We start from the raw sequence: 23477 nt of genomic DNA, 5'->3' as shown, positions 1-23477 counted from the left end.
TAATAATTGTTTAAGCTATTAAATGTCTGGAAATAAAAGCAAAACAATATTTTAGCCGGCATCGATCAACTATCCACAATCAATTATAATTTTAAATACCTTTGGTTATTTCTCCAAGAATTAAATTTTTATGATCAGCTGTAGCAGGCTCTCCGACAATTAACAGCACTGCTGTTGAAACTTGTCGCAAATTACTTCCATCAGCATCAGCTTGAGTATCTGTCTCCATCATGTTTCCACACACAAATGATACCGGTCAGGATCAACCGGAAGTAAGCAGTCGGAATACCTCTTTTTAGCAAGCGAAAGAGAAAGTGCCCGATGTACTTCGAGTGATAGTAGGGGAAATCTCAAAATATGTCTTTTTTTTTTAATATTTTTTTTGTCAGTTTTTATGGTTGTTCCAGTTTAAATTTATGAGTCTTGTATATTTGTTTAAACTTTTTTCATTGTATTAACATCCGAAAAATGCTTATATACCTTCATCCTCTGCTAAGAAAGTAATACTGTTTTTTGGTGGATAGTTGTGAACTGAGGTTGTGAATCAGTTGTCTCATTGACAATCATAGAACACTCTTTATTCTGTAAACATTTCATTTTCACCCCTTTTTTCTCTAATCTTCAAAAATTAACCCCTTTTTAGCTCACCTGGCCCGAAGGGCCAAGTGAGCTTTTCCCATCACTTGGCGTCCGTCGTCCGTCGTCCTTCGTTAACTTTGACAAAAATCTTCTCCTCTGAAACTACTGGGCCAAATTTAACCAAACTTGGCCACAATCATCATTGGGGTATCTAGTTTAAAAAATGTGTCCGGTGACCCGGTCAACCAACCAAGATGGCCGCCATGGCTAAAAATAGAACATAGGGGTAAAATGTGGTTTTTGGCTTATAACTCAAAAAACAAAGCATTTAGAGCAAATCTGATACGGGTTAAATTGTTCATCAGGTCAAGATCTATCTGCCCTGACATTTTCAGATGAATCGGACAACCCTTTGTTGGGTTGCTGCCCCTGAATTGGTAATTTTATGGAAATTTTACTGTATTTGTTTATTATCTTGAATATTATTATAGATAGAGATAAACTGTAAACAGCAATAATGTTTAGCAAAGTAAGATTTACAAATAAGTCAACATGACCAAAATGGTCAAGTGACCCCTTTGGAGTTATTTCCCTTTATAGTCAATTTTTAACCATTTTTCGTAAATCTTAGTAATCTTTTACAAAAATCTTCTCCTCTGAAACTACTGGGCCAAATTATTCCAAACGTGACCACAATCATCTGTGGGGTATCTAGTTTTAAAAATGTGTCCGGTGATCTGGCCATCCAACCAAGATGGCTGCCACGGCTAAAAATAGAACATAGGGGTAAAATTCAGTTTTTGGCTTATAACTCAAAAACCAAAGCATTTAGAGCAAATCTGACATGAGGTAAAATTGTCAATCAGGTCAAGATCAATCTGCCCTGGATTTTTCAGATGAATTGGACAACCCATTATGTGGTTGCTGCCCCTGAATTGGTAATTTTAAGGAAATTTTGCTGTTTTTGGTTATTATCTTGAATATTATTATAGATAGAGATAAACTGTAAACAGCAATAATGTTCAGAAAAGTAAGATTTACAAATAAGTCAACATGATTGAAATGGTCAATTGACCCCTTTAGGAGTTATTTCCCTTTATAGTCAATTTTTAACAATTTTTTGTAAATCTTAGTTATCTTTTACAAAAATCTTCTCCTCTGATAATACGTGGCCAAATTAAACCAAACTTCGCCACAATCATCATTTGGGTATTTAGTTTTAAAAATGTGTGGCGTGACCCGGTTATTGTCCTTTATAGTCAATTTTTAACAATTTTCATAAACTTTGTAAATTTTACTGACATTTTCCACTGAAACTACTGGGCCAATCATTATAGATAGAGATAATTGTAAGCAGCAAGAATGTTCAGTAAAGTAACTGAGATCTACAAACACATCGCCATCACTAAAACACAATTTTGTCATGAATCCATCTGTGTCCTTTGTTGAATATTCACATAGACCAAGGTGAGCGACACAGGCTCTTTAGGGCCTCTAGTTTCTCTAATCTTCAAAAAATTAGACCCCACATTTCTCTAATCTTCATTTTTTTTTGCCCGTTATTCTCTAATCTTCATTTTTAAGGGCATTATTCTTTAATCATTTAACCCCATCCAAACCCTCATACAAGCTTTTGACTTGAGACAGGTACATTAAGAATGTGACAGGCACTTGTCTCTGAATCAAAGTGTTTTCCCTTTATACCTTCATATAGCACGTTATATTAAGGTATATGTACGGATTTTAAGGGCATTATTCTTTAATCATTTAACCCCATCCAAACCCTCATACAAGCTTTTGACTTGAGACAGGTACATTAAGAATGTGACAGGCACTTGTCTCTGAATCAAAGTGTTTTCCCTTTATACCTTCATATAGCACGTTATATTAAGGTATATGTACGGGAAAATAAGTGACAAGTGTCTGTGTACTTGTTAGTGAGCGCTCAAACCTCCCCTTAAATGGACAATGGATTAACAGCATAACATGAGAACAAAACGTACACATTAGAAGCAACTGGCTTAACTCAAACGATCGTTACGAGACACAAAAACGTGCAATTACGGTGACCTAAAACAAAAGATACAAAGCACCGAGATAAGACTTAATTGAAGCCTTAATTAGTGGATTAATTAATCATTGAGTGCAATTCCAGTTTCAAACATGTTTAATATACTTATAAATTCTGTATGTATATGTGCCTGTCCCAAGTTAGGAGCCTGTAATTCAGTGGTTGCCGTTTGTTTATGTGTTGCAGATTTGTTTTTCCTTCATGTTTTGTACATAAATTAGGCCGTTAGTTTTCTCGTTTGAATTGGTTTACATTGTCATTTCGGGGCCTTTTATAGTTGACTATGCGGTATGGGCTTTGCTCATTGTTGAAGGCCGTACCTATAGTTGTCAATTTTTGTGTCATTTGGTCTCTTATGGAGGTTGCCTCATTGGCAATCATACCACCTCTTCTCTTTTTATATATTTACAACTTATATTACCAATTACTATCGTAACCCTTATACGAAGCACCATGGTTCAACCCTTTAGCGGGTTTCGTGCATGTAGTTGCTGTTCAGGGTTTTTTTTGTGTTATGGACTTGTTAACCCGACTGGGTTTTCGTTTTTCGTCGGTGTTGTCGTGCAGTTATTCTGTTTTTGAATGATTTTTTTTATCTGCCGCTGATTTTTTTTTAATAGGTGCAAAGTTATCTTGATTTTTCAACTGTACATGTTTTAATTACTATATTGTTAAGGAGAGGCTAAAGATACCATAAAAGGGCTATTTAATCTCATTATGATCGTTTACAAACTGAATACGTCATTACAACAGCAAAAAAAAAAACCCGATAAGATACAAAAGCCAAAATAACAATGTACAATATACAAAACACAGCATAAAAAACTTACTAAGACTGATACTCAAAATGCCAAAAAAGAAAAAAGGAAAAGAATAAAAGCGGGTGATCTGTGGTCCTCTGAAAGGGGAGCAGATGCTGCTCCACAAATGGTACCCGTCGTGTAAGTACAAACTACTAATGTCACACTCGAGGAAAATAGGACGTGATTGTGGTTACGGCAATTGAAACATATCCGTTTGAATCTATTCAATAGCGATTATCCAACTTGTGATGGAGTAACGTTTCTCAATCTGTACGTAACATGTTCGAAGGTACCACTTGGAATACCCAGCAATGTAACGCTGTGCAACTTATGAGCTTGAAATCAGTCTACAAAACATGTAAAGCCAACGACCCATAGCAAACAAATCTTTAACTGCAGATTTTTATTTTTATTTCGTCCTGAATGTGCTTAAATTATTTTTGGTTCAAAATAACCTAAATTAAAATCAAAATTCAAATTCAAATTCAAATTCAAATTCAAATTCAAATTCTAATTCAATTTCAAATTGATACATATTTCTTTTATTCCAACCGCGGCAGTAACATATATGTATATAAGTTACTTAGGTGTTCACTTTACTGCATCTAGAGGTTTTCTTCTAGCTTAAACTGAACTCTATAGTAAGGCTCTTATAAGGCCTAATAATTACATTAGATGTATGTTTCATTATAATACGTTATTCTGATTGGCTAACTGCAACCTCGCGTTATTCCTTAATCAACTTCATTACACTATGAAATTTATCTTTCATGATGACACGAGATCCTACAATAAAGTGCACAGGTAAATTGAATAAAAACTTGATAAAAATCGTGTTTTCATGATCCTAGCTAAAAATGTAATTATAAGTATCGAATGCTTCTTTTTGTAACTTCATAGGGTTGTAAAAGCGTTGACCGTGCGCATATTTTTTAGAATGAAGCGCGCGCTTCCGCGCTTCATACAAAATGTACTTTGGTCAACGATTTTACACCCTAATGAAGTTACAAAAAGAAGCATTCAATTCTTAATTATAAACTAAGAAAGGATTTTATAAATGTTTCCCGGAATAAAACCATGAGTACATATTTTCGATCATACCCTTAAACCCATTCTGTTATATATAATTCAGAGGTATGGGGAGGTTATAATGTTTCTTGTAATATGTATATAATGTTTTGCTCTTTTATTGTTTTTTATTATGTATTGTAAAACTATTTTGCTAATTTATGTATGGCTTCAACTCCATTGGGGTATAAATGTGCATCTATTCAATAAACTGTAATACATCAAAATCCTCCTTATTAAATCTTGAAAATATTAGAAAGGAGTAGGTCCGGTAAGAACCAATTTTGGCCTCAAATTTCATGTTCATCTGACGAAAGATTTTGACCACTTTTTAAACACTTTTAAGTGTCTATTTTATTTGATTCAATTAGTTTATGTGAAAGATTTTAACTGATTTAGTCATTAAAAACGATCCGATTCAAGCTCAAATATGAAAAATCTACCAAATATGCCTAAAATGTCACTTTTCAGATGGTTTTTGTCAAAAATGAAAGTGGCCGCTCATCCTCAACCTTTATATGTGTTATGTATTATCATCAAATACAACTTAAATTTCAATATTAAGGATGAACACGAATGCGGCCACTTTCGTTTTACACGAAATCCGTCTAAAATTTAACTAAAATGCTAGAATTGTGAAGATTTCAGTAATTTAGCATGACTTAATGGTGCTAATACCCGATATATGTGCATTGCATTGTCAAAAACAGCCCATATTTATGTAGCAGAAGCATTCTACTGTCCAATAAATAAATAAAAGTTTACAATTTAACAATTTTGTAAAACGGCTATATTTTGGGGTCAAAAAGGGGTCTTACTGGACCTACTCCTTTAATTTCAAGTTCTCAAAATTTATACACAATTGGTGTACACAAAATAAGTGTAAGTTTTGCTGAATAATCGGATATGGGGTGTTTTCCCTCTGGAGTTTTCCCATACATTATGGTATTGTAAAGTCAATAATTGTTTAATACTGGTATAGATTTGAATCTTAAAACTGAATTCAGTCTGTTGAAAGACACTTATAAATGCAGACAAAAGCTTCACAAATCTAACATAACTTCTTGGTTCTCATTTGTTAAGAAATTGTTAGAAGTTTTTAACATTTTGGACAATATCTAATTTTTTGAATATATCTAACAAATTAACTCACACTTAATAGGTATGTTAGTAAAAAAAAAACTTCTGATGGAATATGTTCAAATTTAAACAACTTGTAGGCCCTTAATTGGTATTAAAATATATATCTTACTAGTCATATTTTATAAGATATACTGTTGGAAGACCAGTTCCAACTAAAACATTCATAACCGTTTTCTTTCTCTCCGGTCACTGATTATTCTAGATCTTGGACAAAAACAAGCATGAAGGATGTCCCAGTATAGATGCTTTTTGAATGAGTTTTGTGTATGGTAAATAACTTTTTTTTATTGATGATAAATCTTGCATATTTTCTCGATGATAATATCAGGCAGTCATTATTCTCTATAAAGGAAAGAATTTGTGGTATAATAGCTGAAATCAACTAAATTATTAAATAGTAAATATAATCTCAGACATATGTGGGAATCTTTCAAAGTACTCTTTTGTATAGATCATAATAAGGTAGAAATTGAGGGATTCGTATGGAACGCCATGACTGCCTTATGTTAATGATCAGCATTATATGCAGTGCTCACAACATTATATGCAGTGCTCACATCATTATATGCAGTGCTCACAACATTATATGCAGTGCTCACAACATTATATGCAGTGCTCACAACATTATATGCAGTGCTCACAACATTATATGCAGTGCTCAAATCATTATATGCAGTGCTCACACCATTATATGCAGTGCTCACACCATTATATGCAGTGCTCATCGACCATTATATGCAGTGCTCTCAACATTATATGCAGTGGTCACAACATTATATGCAGTGGTCACAACATTATAATAAGTGCTCACAACATTATACGCAGTGGTCCAAACATTATATGCAGTGGTCACAACATTATATAAAGTGGTCACAACATTATATGCAGTGGTCACAACAGTATACGTTTTTTGTTGATGAAGATGATGATTGGTGATGGGGATGATGATGTTTGATGTATGATGAGATGGTGGTGGTTCAGATTCGGTAAACTTCGTTTATTTTACCGGAAATTACCGAATCCATAATTGGTAATGCTAAACAGTTATTAAAGTCATGTTATCATTAAGGCAGTATACAATATTGGAAACTGATTGAAATAAGAAAATTAAGAAGTATGATCAAGTATGATCAATTTACCACAAATTTATTCCACACCAAATCATTTTAAACTTATTTTGATGATCAGTTTCATCATATTCACAACTTTTAAAATATGTATATACTTTAAGTGATTAATAAATTGCTTCGCCGAACGCAGCTGGATACGACCGCAGAGGTCCAACCCTGAACCGTTGGGACAAAAAAATGGACATTCTCAATTTTACACTATTCACGCTTGATACAGGTCTGAATTTAGAATGTAATTAAATATTTGACACATAATAGGTTTCTGACACAGAATAACTGTAGTCAAAGAACTTAAAATTTGTTATATAATTTGATTTTATACTTAATTTTTTGCTTTTGCACTACGGGTGCTATAAACAGTTTCGTATAAAAAAAACTAGGGGTTATTCCCTGACTAAAAATAGACATGGAGGGAAGTCCCTTATCTAGTTTTATACAAATATCTTTATTAACATTCCCCCCACTAAGGGTCAATGATACATGGTCCCTCAAAATATGACGTCATAGTAAAAAAACTGTTGATTGCACCCTACGCTGTTGCGAATTGCCCCCCGCCAAAAATTAAAAAAAATATCCCCCTTATTTGTTGATTTTGTGCAATACAATATGTTGTTGCATATTGACCCCAACCCGAAAAAGAAAAGAAAAATGTATCCCCCACTTTTTTTTTAATTTCTGAAATCTGATATGAGAAATTTTTTTCTTTACACATAATTTTAAAGCAGTGTAAGGGAGGTAATCAAACATGTTTAGATTACCTCAATATATTTCGATTACCTTCCTTACACTGATTTCAAATTGTCTTAATTGGCCATTAACCGAGAAACCCTTGTTTTCCCCTCTTTTTGCCTCTAATTCCTTAACGGTTTGAGCCATAACACCTCCCCCCCACCCACCCCTCCAAGCAAATCATAACCATCCCTTTGTGGTATGGAAACTTGTGGTATAATTTCAGAGAGATTCATACACTTAATGACTGGAAACTACAAAAATGTTTATTTGGACCCCCTTTTTTGGTCCCTAATTCCTAAACAGTTGAGACCATAACACCCAACATCAATCCCAACCTTTCTTTAGTGGTTATAAACCTTGTGTTGAAATTTAATTGATTTCTATTTACTAATACAAAAGTTATTATCCAGAAACCATAGATTTTTTTGTCTTCGGCGACGCTGACGACGAAGACGACGACGTGGTATCAATATACGACCAATTTTAAAAAAAAAATTTGCAGTCGTATTAAAACATATAGATTTATACACATATATAATTGTGCATTTCTGATCATTTAACTCTATATAAATATCTTCAGATTACTCGGGACTGCAATTAAGATATGTTATGACCCAGTATTTTTCAAAGAGAACCAAGTATCTGTCAGAAGAATACTGTTCATTGCATTTTTTATATTTTTTTTTATATTAATGTTGATTAGCGATGTTATTCGAAATAGAATTTTACTTAAACCAAGGATTTGTATAGTACTATACAAATCCTTGCTTAAACATTTACGATTTTCAATCTTATTTTAAAAAGACATGGAACAGCAATGTTTATTGCAAAATAACAAGTTTGTGAATTTAAATCCTTTTAAGTTGGCTATACATAAAAGTCAAATTAGTTTCGACAATTTTCCAATTTTTTACCCCATGAGTGATCCATATACAGGAGAAAGAAGCCCCACAGAAACAATCAAGATCCATCGTCAAAAGTAACTTTCCAGATAACGAAAAATATTCAGATATGAAATTTTCAACCTCTTACAATGATCCTAACATAGGATATGGAAAAAAATTGTTAGCAAAAATAACAGAAATCCCCAGACTATAGACAAGCTTGTATGTTAGAAGAATTAGAACGCCAATAACAACAACGAGACGAATTCACAGTAAAACAATACTAGTAGTTCTCCATTAATATAATTATATTACATGTACAATTATATTTGAGCTAATATATCAGACAGATATATAAAACTGTAGACATATGTATAAGTCATATGTTTACAGTTTTATATACCTGTCTGATAATATTAGCTCAATCCGAATCCCTCAATTTTTACCTTATAATGATCTATACAAAAGTGTACTTTGAAAGATTCCCGCACTTTTACTTTGATTTCAACTGAACGGACTTTATGTGTCTAGTGGATGAAAAGTCTAGAGACGTATCATTTGGGATGATATTAATACGCAAACATGTTTTCTTCTTTAAAACTTGGTTTTTTTTCGTGGAAAAATTATCGGAATATCTATCAATTAAATATATAAAATGTATAATTTAAAAAAAATACTTGATTGGCTTTACAGATTTAGCAGAATAATGAAACTGTTTAGAACTATATTTTATAGCGTATAGTATAATTTGGATGTAATTTTCCAATAGCAACCACAGAAGCTTTCTTTTTGGAAACAGTAGTTACACATTTTTCTCCATCACGATGAGCATGTCAACATCATTACGTTATGAACTGAACACAGGGGGTTCAAAAGCATTTAAAGAATCACGACTAAGACAACAAGAACGAATCCAGGTATCAGTATTAAAGCCAAAAGAACAGTTGTAACCAGGTCCTCAAATCTCATTTCACACCAAGTTGTTTTCCCTAAACTAAAGACCTAATATCTGATGTATATACATTTTTAACACGGGATCAGTACATTCTGACTAAGAATTTTTATCTGTTTATTGTCAAAGGAAAAAAAACGACAACTCTTCTATTTCTAGAACACTCAAGCGATTGTTGGGTAATTTTATGAGGGGGGACAATACCTTTTTGTGTTAACCTGTTATGGCCCTTTTCAAGGTGTTTTTAACTGTTATCTGAGATCAATTTGAGCTGTTAACTGTTTTCTACCCACTTTGTTAACTGTTATCAGCATTTTTGCTGTTTTTTCCAAAATCGAGGTGTTGCTAACATGTTAACGGACCCCCTATTGCCCCCCTCTTTTATCTGCATGCCATGCCAATTAATTAAGAAATTTTGTAGTTTGTTTAAAGCATGACTACAAAATTTGACATTAAAAGAAGGTTAATTGTTACTTTTTTCTGTTAGTTGTAAAATTTTATCAGGGTTAGGAGGACAATTCACGCACTGATGGAACACTTGAGCCAAAAAGTAAGACTTTATAGCACCAGAGAAAAGCCCATTTTATTGCAACCTTTTTAACCTAATTCAGCGAAAATATGAAATAATCAATGCATATTTAAGTGTCTGAAATTTATTCATAGTAGAACAATAAATGTAAAATATCATTCAAGACTGCATAACATAAAAAATACCATGTCCTTAAACATACATGTACAACACTAAATGTGAAAAAAGATACCCCAAATTAATAAAATTGTTCCATTGAACATGATGGGTTCTTGATATATAAACAAATTAATTATAAATGATAACCAGAGAACAAACAAAAAGTCTTGTTAGGGTTGTTGTCCGAACAGTATGTAATGTGCACTTTCAGTGGAACATCTCTTTTTTTTTTTTACATATGATTAACGTGATTATCTAACATCAAACAAATATAGGCACTTATTTGAACAATTTATTTATTATGATAAAAAATTAAAGACAGTAAGATAAAATATATAGTTTCTGGATTGAACAAAAGGACTATCTGGGCCCATCTGATTTATCCCCTAAACAGACCTTGTCAGTTGTGTTAATATGATCATGATCAGTATACAGTTTTTCAGCTTAATATTCTCCTTTTTACTATTTTTAAAATTATAATATTCTTTCATTCAATTTTCTTATCTGCTACATGTATGTAAACTTGGGTAAAGAAATAAGATTACAAGTAAGAAAGCTATACTTCTTTTTACCCATGTAGACCAGTGCTTAAGTGTCTGCTTGGACATATGGACTGCTGACGAGTAGTTCAGTTTATTTTCAAAATTACAATTGTAGTCCCCTGGTAACTTGTATTACAGACATTACAGAATTTAACAAATGAATCACTAGGTTTTTTACAATTTCAGTGGCAGATCCAGAACTTTTCATAAGGGGGCCAACTGACTGATCTAAAAAGGGGGGGTGGTTTGCACCAGTCATGCATCAGTGATTCCCTATATAATCAACCAATTTTTCTCTCAAAGGGGGGCCCCTGGATCCGCCTATGACTTTGGTCCCAACATTCTGTATGTCAATGTTATGTATGTTTATTGATATTATTAGAATTCAATTTGACAGGATTCCGATGAAGGATCTGATCAGGATGAGGTATGGATGTAGGAAACACACATAAAAAAACATGACCTAAATGTACATGTAGATTTATATGTAAACAAACCCTTGACTTTGTATTTACTCTGTTGCTTTTGTTTACATTTGTCATTTATATTTATTGCACAAATAGATACAAAGCTTAATCCCTATTTTATCACTTTCACACAAAAGTCTCGACACAAATGGTAAGAACATTTTATTGAGTTTTATTCTCAAAATTTGCTTCCCTTTATATAGTGTCTAAAAAAAATTGTTCATTGAAACTTTGTTAAAAACACTTATTTAATTAATGCTGGAGGAGTTAATTAAGTCCATTTGGAGAAGACTAAATACTAAGTTGTAAAACTTGTGTCTAATCCATTTGTCATTTTGAACAATAAAATATGTTTAAACTATTCAAACTCTCACATCAATAGATACCTTTATAGGTGGTGACTTTTTAATTGTTGAATTGTTCTAGTAGTAGGGAACACCATTCAATAAATTTTAAATATCAGAACAAATCAGACAGCTCTTGTCTATGAACATTGCTTTATACTAAACAGAAAAAATCACCACAAAAAAAATTCAAATAAAAAAGTAAACGCCATTAGGCAGGTACACACAGATGCAAGTCTTTTTGTAGTTCAAACTTTGAAATGAACAGTAACATGGGACAAGGTTTATTTAACTGATCATTTAACTTATCTTTTTTATTATTTTTTTTTTTATTGAAGCTTGTTTTTACTTTTGTTTAAGCATTAGATAATAGATACACTCACTGATAGTCACATACAGATAAAAAGTTTTGCACATTAGCTTCAGGCTTAAAATAGAAATTCCTTATTTTGCAAAAAATTGCAAACTTAATGGAAAGATAAAAAAGAATTGACATCTACACGTGTAGCTCCTTTAATTTTGATATTCTTTTATTGTATTAGCATAGTTTTTATTCTATGAAAGTCAGTTCATAATCAAATGTATATGTTTGTATAATGTATTTAACCCTTTTCTCAATAATTATGCTTTTTGACGCCACTCCCTTTACTCCATAATGACGCCTTTTGATGCCTGTGTAGGACCTCAGTTAAAATGTTTTGACTTCAAAATGTCTGCATCAGACTTTAAAAAATTGTATCCAATATGAAAAGGATATTCATGAGAATATCTGATTTGAATTTCATTGATGAAATTTCCATTTTCATTATACATTAATACTTTAAACCTGATTTTTTTTTATTAAAAAAATCATATGCAAATCAAGTATGTAAGAAAATAAATTCCATGGAGGAAAGGGTTATGATACTCTACATAATTCATTTTCTAAAACATATAAAAATGAAAAGTTTAAACAATTTTTTTAAGCAACTAATTATTTGAGGAAGTAACCCGTACTGAAATTGCTAACAAAAGCACATAAGTTTCACATGTGAAGCATATATGAGATGCAAGTAAGAATTGTATGCAAATCAGGTTGCTCATATGTGCAGTTTGGTAGTTCATATGTGCCCAAAAAAATCTAACATAATGCTCACATGTGCAATTCAAACCTCAGGTGAGCTTTTATCATCCATGATGATGATATATGGGTGTTTAGAGTCCGATTATCCTGTCTGGATATCTCGGACTATAGCTACCTATTCTATAGACTGGAGTCTGTCGGTCTTTTTGCCTTCATTTTACTCCGACTGCGTTGGTCTTGCTGGTACGGAGTATCATCCATGTTAGTTTTATGTTAGTTTTGTACTTTGAAAAGTTTTTCCATTCTTCTAACCATTCAAAACTAACCTACATCATTGCTCATATGAGCTTTTTCAAAATGACATGCCCAGTCATGTACTTCCTGTGTACTTCCTGTAAATTCAAATTCATGAAAAGCATGCAATAAATGGAGGTAGATGGATATGGAAAATGTTAAGTCCTATATTGTGCTATTTGAAGAAAGGCAATGTTGAAATCTGATAAAACCAGTGTGGCTATGGTTAATTATTTGTAAGTTATCATTTCTATTTCATTATTTTAATTTTTGTGTCGGATTTTGAAATACATTACAATTTTAAGTCCTTTATGGGAATATATAATACAGGTTGCTTCAAAATAAGTACTACATGTATAAATTTTTCCTTTTTAAACTTTTTGAAATACAGTACTTATTAATCAAAGACATTCATTGTGTACAAAACTTGCAAGTCCCTTTATTTTAAGTTTTATAATGTAAAGTTATGTTTTAAGTCATGATCATGCTTATTGTTTAAATAAAAAAATAAAAAAAAAATGATATGAAAATCATAATTAACTGACAATAATTAAAGAATAACTCTTTTAACATGATGTATCAGTTATTTTATTTTCAACTGAATTATTTAAGATTTTCATTTAAATTTGAAAAATATTCCTTTTTTAAAGCAGCCATTTTGTTTTGGTCAACTATAATATTCACGTGTGCAACATGTGAGCAACTAACTGCTCATATAAGCAATCTAATACAATGCACATGTGAAACAAAAGCTCATATGAGCAGTTGCACGTGAGGTTTTTAACATGCAAATTAGGTTAGTTTCATATGTGCAATTTTTTTGCTCACAAAGTGCTCACCTAATTTGCATGTTAAAAAACTCGTGTGCAATCATGTTAGTTTCTAACGTGAGCATCTTTTGTGCAACTTATGTGCAACATGTTAGCACTTTTTGGTAAGGGAATAGTCTATGAAAATTGTGCCTCTCTTTGCTTTGTTTTATAAATGTTTTCATAAAAAGTAGCTATGATAATGCTAATTTTATCACCCCTGTTAATTATAAAAATCACTATGTTAAAATATAGCATGTGACAATATCATTTTTTGATAGTCATTTGACTTTCACCTGTCCAATCCCCAAAACTATAATTTTATTGTTATTTCTTCATAGACAGAAAAAATATTACAGTCATTCCTGAAATATATATAACTTATTTCATACACATTTGTATCAGGACCCGACCTCAATTTAGTACTTTAAGAAAAGATTCAACTTCATACATGTGTTAAACGGTTGTTATTGGTTACACTTTAATACATGTATGTTTATGATAGTTGTTTTCTTCTAACAAATTTACACCCCCCTTTCTGTTGCCTTGAAAAATTTCAACCTTTTTACATTACTATACAGTTATAGTTATATTTACAACTATTTAAGCTTGTACACATGTATGTTCATGACTACATGTATATGTTTGGTATTTCATCTTATGTGACATATGTTATCATAAAGAAGCAAAAAAAGAGTAAAAAATAAAAATGTTCATACATCATTGTTACACTTAATATACTGACGTAATTATATACTAATTAGCATTTTGTATTGAATGTGGTCTAGATTCTCTTTAAATAGCTACTGGTTGTAAAAAATACTTCAATTACTTAATCATCATTTTTCTTTTACAGACAGATGAAATGATGGCAGACAGACAAAATGTTGTCAGATTGTAAGTTTGAAATAGTAATGCATTTTATATAGTTACCAAATAGTGATCATATATTTATATAGAAACACTGAATTAACCCTTTCCTCAATGGGATTTTTTTTTTGCATACATTTGTACTTGATTCTCATAGGATTTTTCAATAAAATTCTAAACATAAGCTTTAAAGTATTAATGCATTAGTGATTAGGAAAAACAAATAATTCATCAAATAAATTTAAGTCAGATATTCTTATGAATATCCTTTTTGTAGTGGATACAAATTTTATTAAGTCTAAAGCAGACATTTCATAGTCAAAGCATTTCAACGTAGGTACTACACAGGCGTCAAAATGTGTCATTATGGAGTAAAGGGGGTGGCTTCAAAAGGCTTCATTATGGTTGAAAGGGTTAAAATTCTGACTATTGCATGCTGGAATTTATTTATCTCAATCTGGTATTCTATGCAATTATGAAATGTTCATTTGACAAAATTGAAAAAAGTTTCTTAAGGTGGCTCGGGCATATTCGAAGTTTCTATCAGAAGTGCCGTATTTTTGGTTATTTTATTCTTTACACAAAATGAATCAAATTGGTCGAAAAAAAATAGGGGGTCACGGACCATTTAAGCTCAAAATTTTACTTTTAAAAAGGTATGTTAAAGGGACCATTTTTCAATGAAATGATAGGGAAAATGGAGGTGTTGACATATTTTTATCGGAATATAAAAAAAACGTTCTATGACAATTGGTCCACAGGGGTGTAGCTGCCGTTAGGCACTTTAGGACGTGCCTACACATAATCTTTTGACAAATATTTTTTTTTATTAAAAAATTAATAAACAACGTTATCTGTAGATGAAAGCTGGTGAAGTTGTCAAAACTCTTTGTCATGTGTACACTAGTCTCTCGTCATTAGTGAATGGAATATTGGATAGAATTGAATGTTTTTACGATTTTACCATCTATCAACAAAAACTTGAATGAACCTCAACTTAGACACATGAGTTTTTTTAATAAGTTGTTGTTAGTTTTCAACTAGCTTTCCACTTTGTCTTCACCCGACTTGCCAATGTTGGTCGTCCGCTTAGCTGTGCAGGCTGTATAAATACGCAGTCACGTCTGAATGGGGACATTAAATCCGATGCCTAGTTGTAGAGAGAATGCAACTCTTTGAGGAGTTCGTAGTTCACAGTTGGTCTACTGAAAGGCAAAATTTCTGCTCCTATCCAATTACCCCTCATTTTCCAGTGCATGGCATTTAAAATTTCCAGACCTTCGTCCTGGACGACACCTATTACAGGACCTAGCTCCAAGTTGTATTTATTGTAAAAAAAAAATTAACGGTCCTGAACTTGCATAAATATTTGACCCTGGATGTAAAAAAAATCAATCAATCAACTGGCTTCCAGTAATTTTGAGTACTCTCAAATCTGCGTGTAATGGCCACAAGTATTCAAAATTCCTAAGACGGTAGGGATTTTACAGTAGAGGATATAAAGAAATACGAATTTCTTGAATTTTGTTAGGCATCGACTATGTCTGTATGTGTTTGTGTGGCTAGGGTGAAGGTTTAAGATTCAAAAGATTGATGGTTGATGTCTAGCCAAAAGGATAGTTCTATTGTATAGTCGTAACAGTGTTAACGTGCCTATTGTTTTTAATGTAGGATCGTCAATATGTACTAATAATTAAGTTAAACGTATATATCAATCAGAACGGAATAGATATGATAAACCAAACAGGTTGTACTGCTTAATTAAAGGGATACGCTCTCAGATATGCTGATCTACGCTGGGCAATGCATATTGTAAATTTAAAAAAAATATATTACGGATTGTACTGCGTTATATAATTAACCAGTCTGATGTTATGGTACATTATTCATAATTCTTCGAACTTTTCATCATGTATATTATAATTATCATTATTAAATAACTAGTAAATTTAATATTTTTGTACATAAAATTTTGCAGCTAATTTAAAACGCTGAAACCGTTTTTCGTCGGGCGACTTCGCCCCCTGAAACCCCTACCAGGCCTGCTGGGGACCTTCAGCAGCCCCAAAGACCCCCCTGCCGATTTGTGCCTACAGTTGACTGAATACCTAGCTACGCCCCTGGTCCAAAACTGCAATATGAAAAGCTGGAATATAGCTTCAAAGAATGAGCCAATAAAAAACATAGGTCACCGATAAGCAAAACAAATTATTTTGCCTTAAAACCCAAATTTCGGCGAGAAAATGGTGAAAATGTGTGAAATGTCACTTTGACCCTTTAAAAAATACGGATAATAACGAAAATATTCTTTTAATCACATAACAACAATGATTTAACATTTCTAATCAATAAAAATATTTAGAAAAATTATGTCGAATTTTACGACAAATACTTTTGAAATTCATGCGTGAAATTATGCGCAGTCGAATAGTCCCGAGCCACCTTAAGTATTTCCAGCCTTGCTGTTTTACAGTTTATCTGTCTCTCTGACCTTCACCTACTTTTTATTCAATCTAGAGACTCATGATACCACAGGGAGATTCAAACTCAGAAGTAAAAAAACCTGACAAACAAAAGTTTACAAAACAACAAAGAAAACTTAAGACTGAGCAACGAGAACCCTACTAAAAACTGGGGGTGATCTCAAGTGCATTGGAACTTTGGAAGGGTAAGGAGATCCTACTCCACATGTGACACCCATCATGTTGCTTGTGTTAGTATTAGAAATTACAATTGCCTTGTTATTGAATGCATGATATTCATTTCTTTTGCAAACAGAGAATTAATAACCAATCAGAGAGCTGGATGGCATACAAATTTAGAAAAAGCCAGTTGGAATAAAAATATACAGCACCAAGACAAAAAAATCCAAGAGGAATTAAGACTAGCTGCTAAAGCATCTTTAGCTGTAAGTTATTGTATTTATCATTGATTTGATTGTATTTTGAGATGGTCCAGATCTTTACATCTGTGAAAATTCATAAATCAGCTTTTTTTTTTAAGTACATGTACATTTATCATGTTTATGGTTTATTTTGTTATGTTTTCAAAGAAAAAATCAATTGCAAACATAATGTGTGAATATGTTTTGATTATAAATGAAACAAGGATATTATATGGATACATTTAAAAACTTTTAGTTATTTTGATATTCACCTTCGTCTGAAGAGATTCTTATTTTTAAAGATTGTTAAATCAAACTTCATTGTGTATCCTTTATTTTTTTATATAACTAAATGATATATAAAATCATTGCATTTTTGTTGTTGCAGTAAATAGTTTCAACAATGGCAATGTTTTTGTATTATCGATATCTATTTTCCTTTTTCATGAATCTCTTAAATAAATTTGATATAAGCTCTCCAGAGTTGTCTCCCTTAGACCATGTGATTTACTGTTACAGGTTAGACAAAAAGCATTACAGAACCAGATAGCAAGAGATTCAGAAAAATATGAACAAGAACTTCACTTGAAAGGGAAGACATTCTTCAAGCAGAGAATATAAGTTCAAACGGTTAAATTATCTCAAACTGTCAAGATTTTATTTTTTGTCTTTGAAAAAATGTAAAAATGCATAACATAGTATGGAAGATTTAAAAGTTTATTGGGTTGAATTATTTGAATAGTCAAAATTTTAGTTTTGTTTTACAAAAAAAAAGAAATACTTTGAAAAAAATGTAAAATAACATAATAAGGAAGATTAAATATTTGTGTAGATTTTTTTTTGAAATACAATGAACTGCTTCAGCATTTTATTCTTTTTAGCAGTTCTACATTCCAAGTAGTAGCTTTATCATATAATCCTCTTCCTCGGTGAAAATTGCAAATATTTTCGAATCAGCATTAATACCAATAGATCAAATATTTTCAAGTATTATTATTGAGTGTTGTTAAGATATGTATATTTTTATAGATATTTTAAACCCGTTGTCATAGTCTTATTTCTTTGTTGTTGGTCTTATTTCAAGGTAGAAAATATGTTTTTCATATAATGTGTAAGAATGATCCAATAGATAATTTGTTCAGCATTCACTCTTAATATAGAAAACAATTTAAATTAAATATTTATAATTCTTATTTTTGAATTTATTACATGTATTTATGTTATATGGTCTATTCTGATATGTTGTTCATGTATGAATTTACCTGAATGTGCTAAAAACTATTATGAGCCAGAGGTATAACAATGCATCCAGATACAATATTTTTTATATACATTTTCCATGTAATTGGTCACATTAACTAAGATGTACTAACAGCATTAGCCGGACTGATATTGTGTCATTTATTTTACATATTGAATAAATATGCATTGGCTTTATAACAAATAAACTCCTCTTCTTTATTAAAGAAAATTTCTTGAAAGTCTGTGATAGTTGTTTTTCATGACAAAATATAATTATATTCACTTATCACTTGTTTATATCATTAGCATATTCATTAAAGTATAAATGATTTATAATGGTTTTGTAGTATTTATTAAATTGCCATGATGTTATGATATATCTAATTAATATTATATATATATAGCCTCCTTGATTATAATGAAGTGGATATCCCCTTATATTATTAATTCGTATATTTTAACAAATTTGATTCGTTTAGGGATAGTCACATGTTAAATTATATTTTCGAAGGTAGAGAAAAAACGGCGGATAGCAAAAAGTATATTGACCTGCAACAAGCATATTGCACGGTTATTTTCAGAATATCTAAAAACCAATATACTTTGTGACGTCATGTAATGAATTTCAGGATATTGTTTAACGTTTTGAAACACATGATCTCTGTGATCGATTATTTGACGAAAAAAATCTTCAAATACATAAGATGTCCAAAAAAAAAAGTAAATGAAATAACAACTAATATGTTGTTATTGTCAAGGAGACAAAGTAATATCTATAAAATTCCAACAAACCTAAATGACGATTTTGATACAAATATGGTCAGAAATTAATAATATAACAAATATAGCTTTTGTATGAGGTCAATACAGGATATATCGACCCAAAGAAGTATATCGACCTCGGACTTCGTCCTCAGTCAATATACTTCTTTCAGGTCAATATTTCCTTGTATCGACCTCATACAAAGGCTATATTTGTATAATAGTACACAAAATTCAGTTATAAATGATTTTTGTTAATAAGATGCTGTTTATAAAGTACTTTAAAAGACGTTTTTCTGTACTGACAAAAAAAAACAACAGGAAAATTTCTCAAAATAAATTCTGAGAGATATACAAGAACTGAATGTTTAATGTTTTTTTGGAAACTGTTTCATTAGATCTGTACTGTATTATTTCAGTATCTTACATTTTTTTTTATAGCTGAACACAACTCCCCTCAAAACTGTTTGACAAAAAGCTCTCAGACTTATAAAAAAATCGAGATGTAACGATTACCAAAAAAAAAAACCATCAACCCGAGTTCAAATGAATTGAATGTAAGCAATGATAGACAACCTTACAGGCTTCAATAATGAGAAAACCCCATACTATATAGTTGTCTATAAAAGGCCCAATCATGAAAAATATGAAACATTTCAATTGAGAAAACCAAAGGTCTAATCTATAACAAGACAGTTGAAGAAATACAAATATGAAAGACATGATGCAATGACAACTGCAGAACTACAGGCTGACTTGGGACAGACACATAAAGAATGTAGCAAGGTTAAATATGTTTATAGGTAGGTTGCCCTCAATAGTAGCTGACCATTTATATTGTAATTTTGAATCCATCATAGTTATGGATGTGCAGGACTCCATATTTTGAACAATTGTACCATAATTCCTTATTTTGCAAAAACGCCATACTTACTTTCAAATGACAAGGAAAGCAGCATAAAAAACAAATGCTTTAAATGCAATATAAAGTAACGTAAGTTTGGGTTGAAGAAACCTTTAGTTGAATATTTATCTTTTGTGTATACTTTATATTCTGTTTTCCTCCAGAAAAATTGCTCGTTAAATACACATTGACTTATAAATTGATTTGGGCTAGAGTTAGTTTTCTTTACATGAAATATGCAGACAAGGGACTCCACTCCACATTTGTTCATGTACAGTGTATTAGTAAATTACAAGTCGTACTTAATCCGTATGTAATCAGGTCTGAATTAAAACCAGATGCTACACAGGGCGCAGCTTTATACAACAGCAGATGTCGAACCCTGACCAGTTGAGGTAAGTATGGACACAAAATTCAAGCTTGATACAGCTCTGAATTTGAATTGTGATTAAAATAGTTGACACAGCATAGGTTTCTGACACAGAATGAATGTGGTCTAATGAACTTAATTTTGTTTTTGCTTTTGAGCAATACACTATGATTTTGAATATTAATCCCCTAAAAAAGAAATATTTGAAGAAATCATTTTAATTTCTGAAATCTGAATTGAGAATTATTATAGGACGCAAATATTTTTTGGGGTCATAAAAAAATGTGTAAAGAAATAATATAAATTTATTTGGTGCTAATATATATAGAATACAGAAGAATGAACAAATATTTCAAATATGTTGAAGACGATAAGAAATATAGAGGGGGGATAGGAGGGGTCCTGATCCCGAAATCCCGGACTTAAAAAAACGAAATCCCGAGGTCCCGAATTTAAATAAAGTAAATCCTGACGTCCCGAAATCAGAAAATAATGATTCCCGGATCCCGAAAGGGTCAATCCCGAAATCCCGAGCTTAAAAACGCTCGATCCCGAAGTCCCGATAAAGGTCCTATCCCCCCTCAATATAGGAAATGGACTAAAAATTTGAAGACAGAAATTAAGACTCCCAATCTAAGCATCATCTTTATAGTGGTGTGAGTAGAGAAATAAATATAATTACACTCAGTTTGTTTTACTTTGAAATTTGATAACACAACTGGATCCTCTGAAAGTACAAAAGGTTTACAATATTTCATATGATTGATTGATTGTTGGTTGCTTTACACCGCATTAGCATCGCGGTGACATTTCATATGTAGTGTTATGTTAATTAGACCCAACGTAACTAAGTTGTATAGGATATAATTTTTTGAGTCGTCTATCCTTCTGTCAGTCCAGTTCTTGTCATCATATTTTCTGAAACCGCGACAGATTATCAGGAATTTTCGTATTTTAGAGGTTATGCCCCTTTGAACTGAATAAACTACTTCAACAGTTTGTCATCACAGCTCCTCTGAAACCACACAACAGAATTTCACAGTAATCATCTTCCTTATTTCATGTGAAAGTACATAGAAACAATACATTTTAGAAACTATTGTTAAAAAATCATATGACTGGTACTGAAAGTTACTTAAAATATATTTTGGGAAATCTGTGTAAGCTATCTTCTGAAACCGAAATTGACAATTCAACCATCATTTCCGTAATTTTTTGATCAACATATGTGAAATTAAAGGTGACAGATATAAATTAGTTTTAATTTTTATGCGCATCTGTGAAAAGTGAAAATAAAAAATACTGAACTCCAAGGAAAATTCAAACCAGAATGTCCCCCAATCAAATGGCAAATTCAAACCAGAAAGTCCCTTATCAAAGGTCAAATTCAAACCAGAAAGTCCCAAATCAAACGGCAAATTCAAACCAGAAAGTCCCTTATCAAAGGGCAAATTCAAACCAGGAAGTCCCAAATCAAACGGCAAATTCAAACCAGAAAGTCCCTTATCAAAGGGCAAATTCAAACCAGAAAGTCCCAAATCAAACGGCAAATTCAAACCAGAAAGTCCCTTATCAAAGGTCAAATTCAAACCAGAAAGTCCCAAATCAAACGGCACATTCAAACCAGAAAGTCCCTTATCAAAGGGCAAATTCAAACCAGAAAGTCCCTTATCAAAGGGCAAATTCAAACCAGAAAGTCCCAAATCAAACGGCAAATTCAAACCAGAAAGTCTCAAATCAAACGGCAAATTCAAACCAGAAAGTCTCAAATCAAACGGCAAATTCAAACCAGAAAGTCCCAAATCAAACGGCAAAATCAAAACAGAAAGTCCCAAATCAAAGGGCAAATTCAAAAGCCCAAACACATCAAAAGAATGGATAACAACTGTCATATTCCTGACTTGGTACAGACATTTTCTGATGTAGAAAATGGCAGATAAAAACTGGTTTTATAGCAGGCTTGTATGACAAACATGTAATATTCCATTGTATTGTGTGTACAAAATAAACAGACATTATGGGTCAATATAGTTATAATATTAAACTGGTTTGATTGTACTATTGGCATAAATAAACTGCAGTACAAAAAGACAGTTTTGGTTCAAATATGGATTGCCAGTTGTGAAGCAACAGTTTTTGTTTTCCATTATGAACAATAAGAAAACAAAGTACAAATATTATCTATTTTTTAATGATAGCATAAACAAAATAAATTAGAAATAACAGTAAAAATGGTTTAAACACATTTAACAACAAATATAGTATGACATTATACAGGATTTCTGTTTCAAACAAAAATCATCTATCATGACCATTATAATCAAACAATAATTCAGAAACTAATCTTGTTTTTCCCTTCAAGTATTAGTGCTTTGAGTACAGTAAATTTAGGATATTACATTTTAATGGTAAAAATTCACAAGATTTTCTTTGCATTTGCTCAGTTTATGACAGCAAATATAATTTCTGAACTACATGTTAAAATAAGTTTATCATTAATGTTGCAGACAATTCTAAATTTATACTTATTCAAGTTAAAACTAAATTACATAATACGTTTTAAATTCAATTCATGTTTTGAATGATTTCTTAAAACTTGTCACAACAGAACAGGTTTTTTTTTAATCTTTTTTGTTATGAAAAAAACAACATGAAATAGTTATAAGATCTAAGAAGACTTGCAGAATTCATACAATACTGCAATAAATCTTATAACCTAAACAAGCTTAGTACAATTTTGAGTAATACATCAAAATGATAACAAGTTAAGATACGGTTTACTCTATTTTTTCTCTTATACCAAAACATATCTTAACTTAGCTATACATGTATAATAATGCAAAATGTCTGTTAGAAAACATTATTTTGTGACAGTT

General features: G+C 31.5%; 3 protein-coding genes across 6 annotated transcripts in view; 2 read left to right on the top strand and 1 right to left on the bottom strand.

The window, feature by feature from the left end:
* LOC139521198 (microtubule-associated protein futsch-like) overlaps positions 1–344 on the bottom strand; it is a 36336-nt gene extending 35992 nt beyond the window's left edge. For 2 of the 4 annotated variants that reach the window (XR_011664030.1, XM_071314561.1), the window contains exon 1: positions 100–344. Coding sequence is in view for 2 of the 4 variants with exons in the window: in XM_071314561.1 (XP_071170662.1) it covers positions 100–232 (133 nt within the window). In the remaining 2 variants the exon portion in view is untranslated. The remainder of the gene's footprint in view (positions 1–99) is intronic. The other 2 variants (XR_011664029.1, XM_071314560.1) reach the window with 1 other exon arrangement.
* An 8808-nt stretch (positions 345–9152) lies between these two features.
* Positions 9153–18901, top strand: LOC139521197 (cilia- and flagella-associated protein 141-like). Its single transcript, XM_071314559.1, has 4 exons — positions 9153–9327; positions 14426–14466; positions 17218–17347; positions 17843–18901. Exons 1-4 carry the CDS (start codon positions 9235–9237, stop codon positions 17942–17944), a joined length of 366 nt encoding a protein of 121 aa, XP_071170660.1. The 5' UTR covers positions 9153–9234; the 3' UTR covers positions 17945–18901.
* Positions 18902–20056: 1155 nt separating this feature from the next.
* On the top strand, positions 20057–22527 carry LOC139521637 (balbiani ring protein 1-like). Its single transcript, XM_071315118.1, has 2 exons — positions 20057–20113; positions 21916–22527. The coding sequence occupies exons 1-2, from the start codon at positions 20057–20059 to the stop codon at positions 22525–22527; spliced, it is 669 nt and encodes a 222-aa protein (XP_071171219.1).
* The last annotated feature ends 950 nt before the right edge of the window (positions 22528–23477 follow it).

This window comes from Mytilus edulis, chromosome 4 (assembly GCF_963676685.1).
Source record: "Mytilus edulis chromosome 4, xbMytEdul2.2, whole genome shotgun sequence".
In the NCBI taxonomy this organism is placed as follows: domain Eukaryota; kingdom Metazoa; phylum Mollusca; class Bivalvia; order Mytilida; family Mytilidae; genus Mytilus; species Mytilus edulis.
The sequence above is the reverse complement of the archived record's forward strand: the minus strand, read 5'-3'. Positions and strand labels throughout refer to the sequence as shown.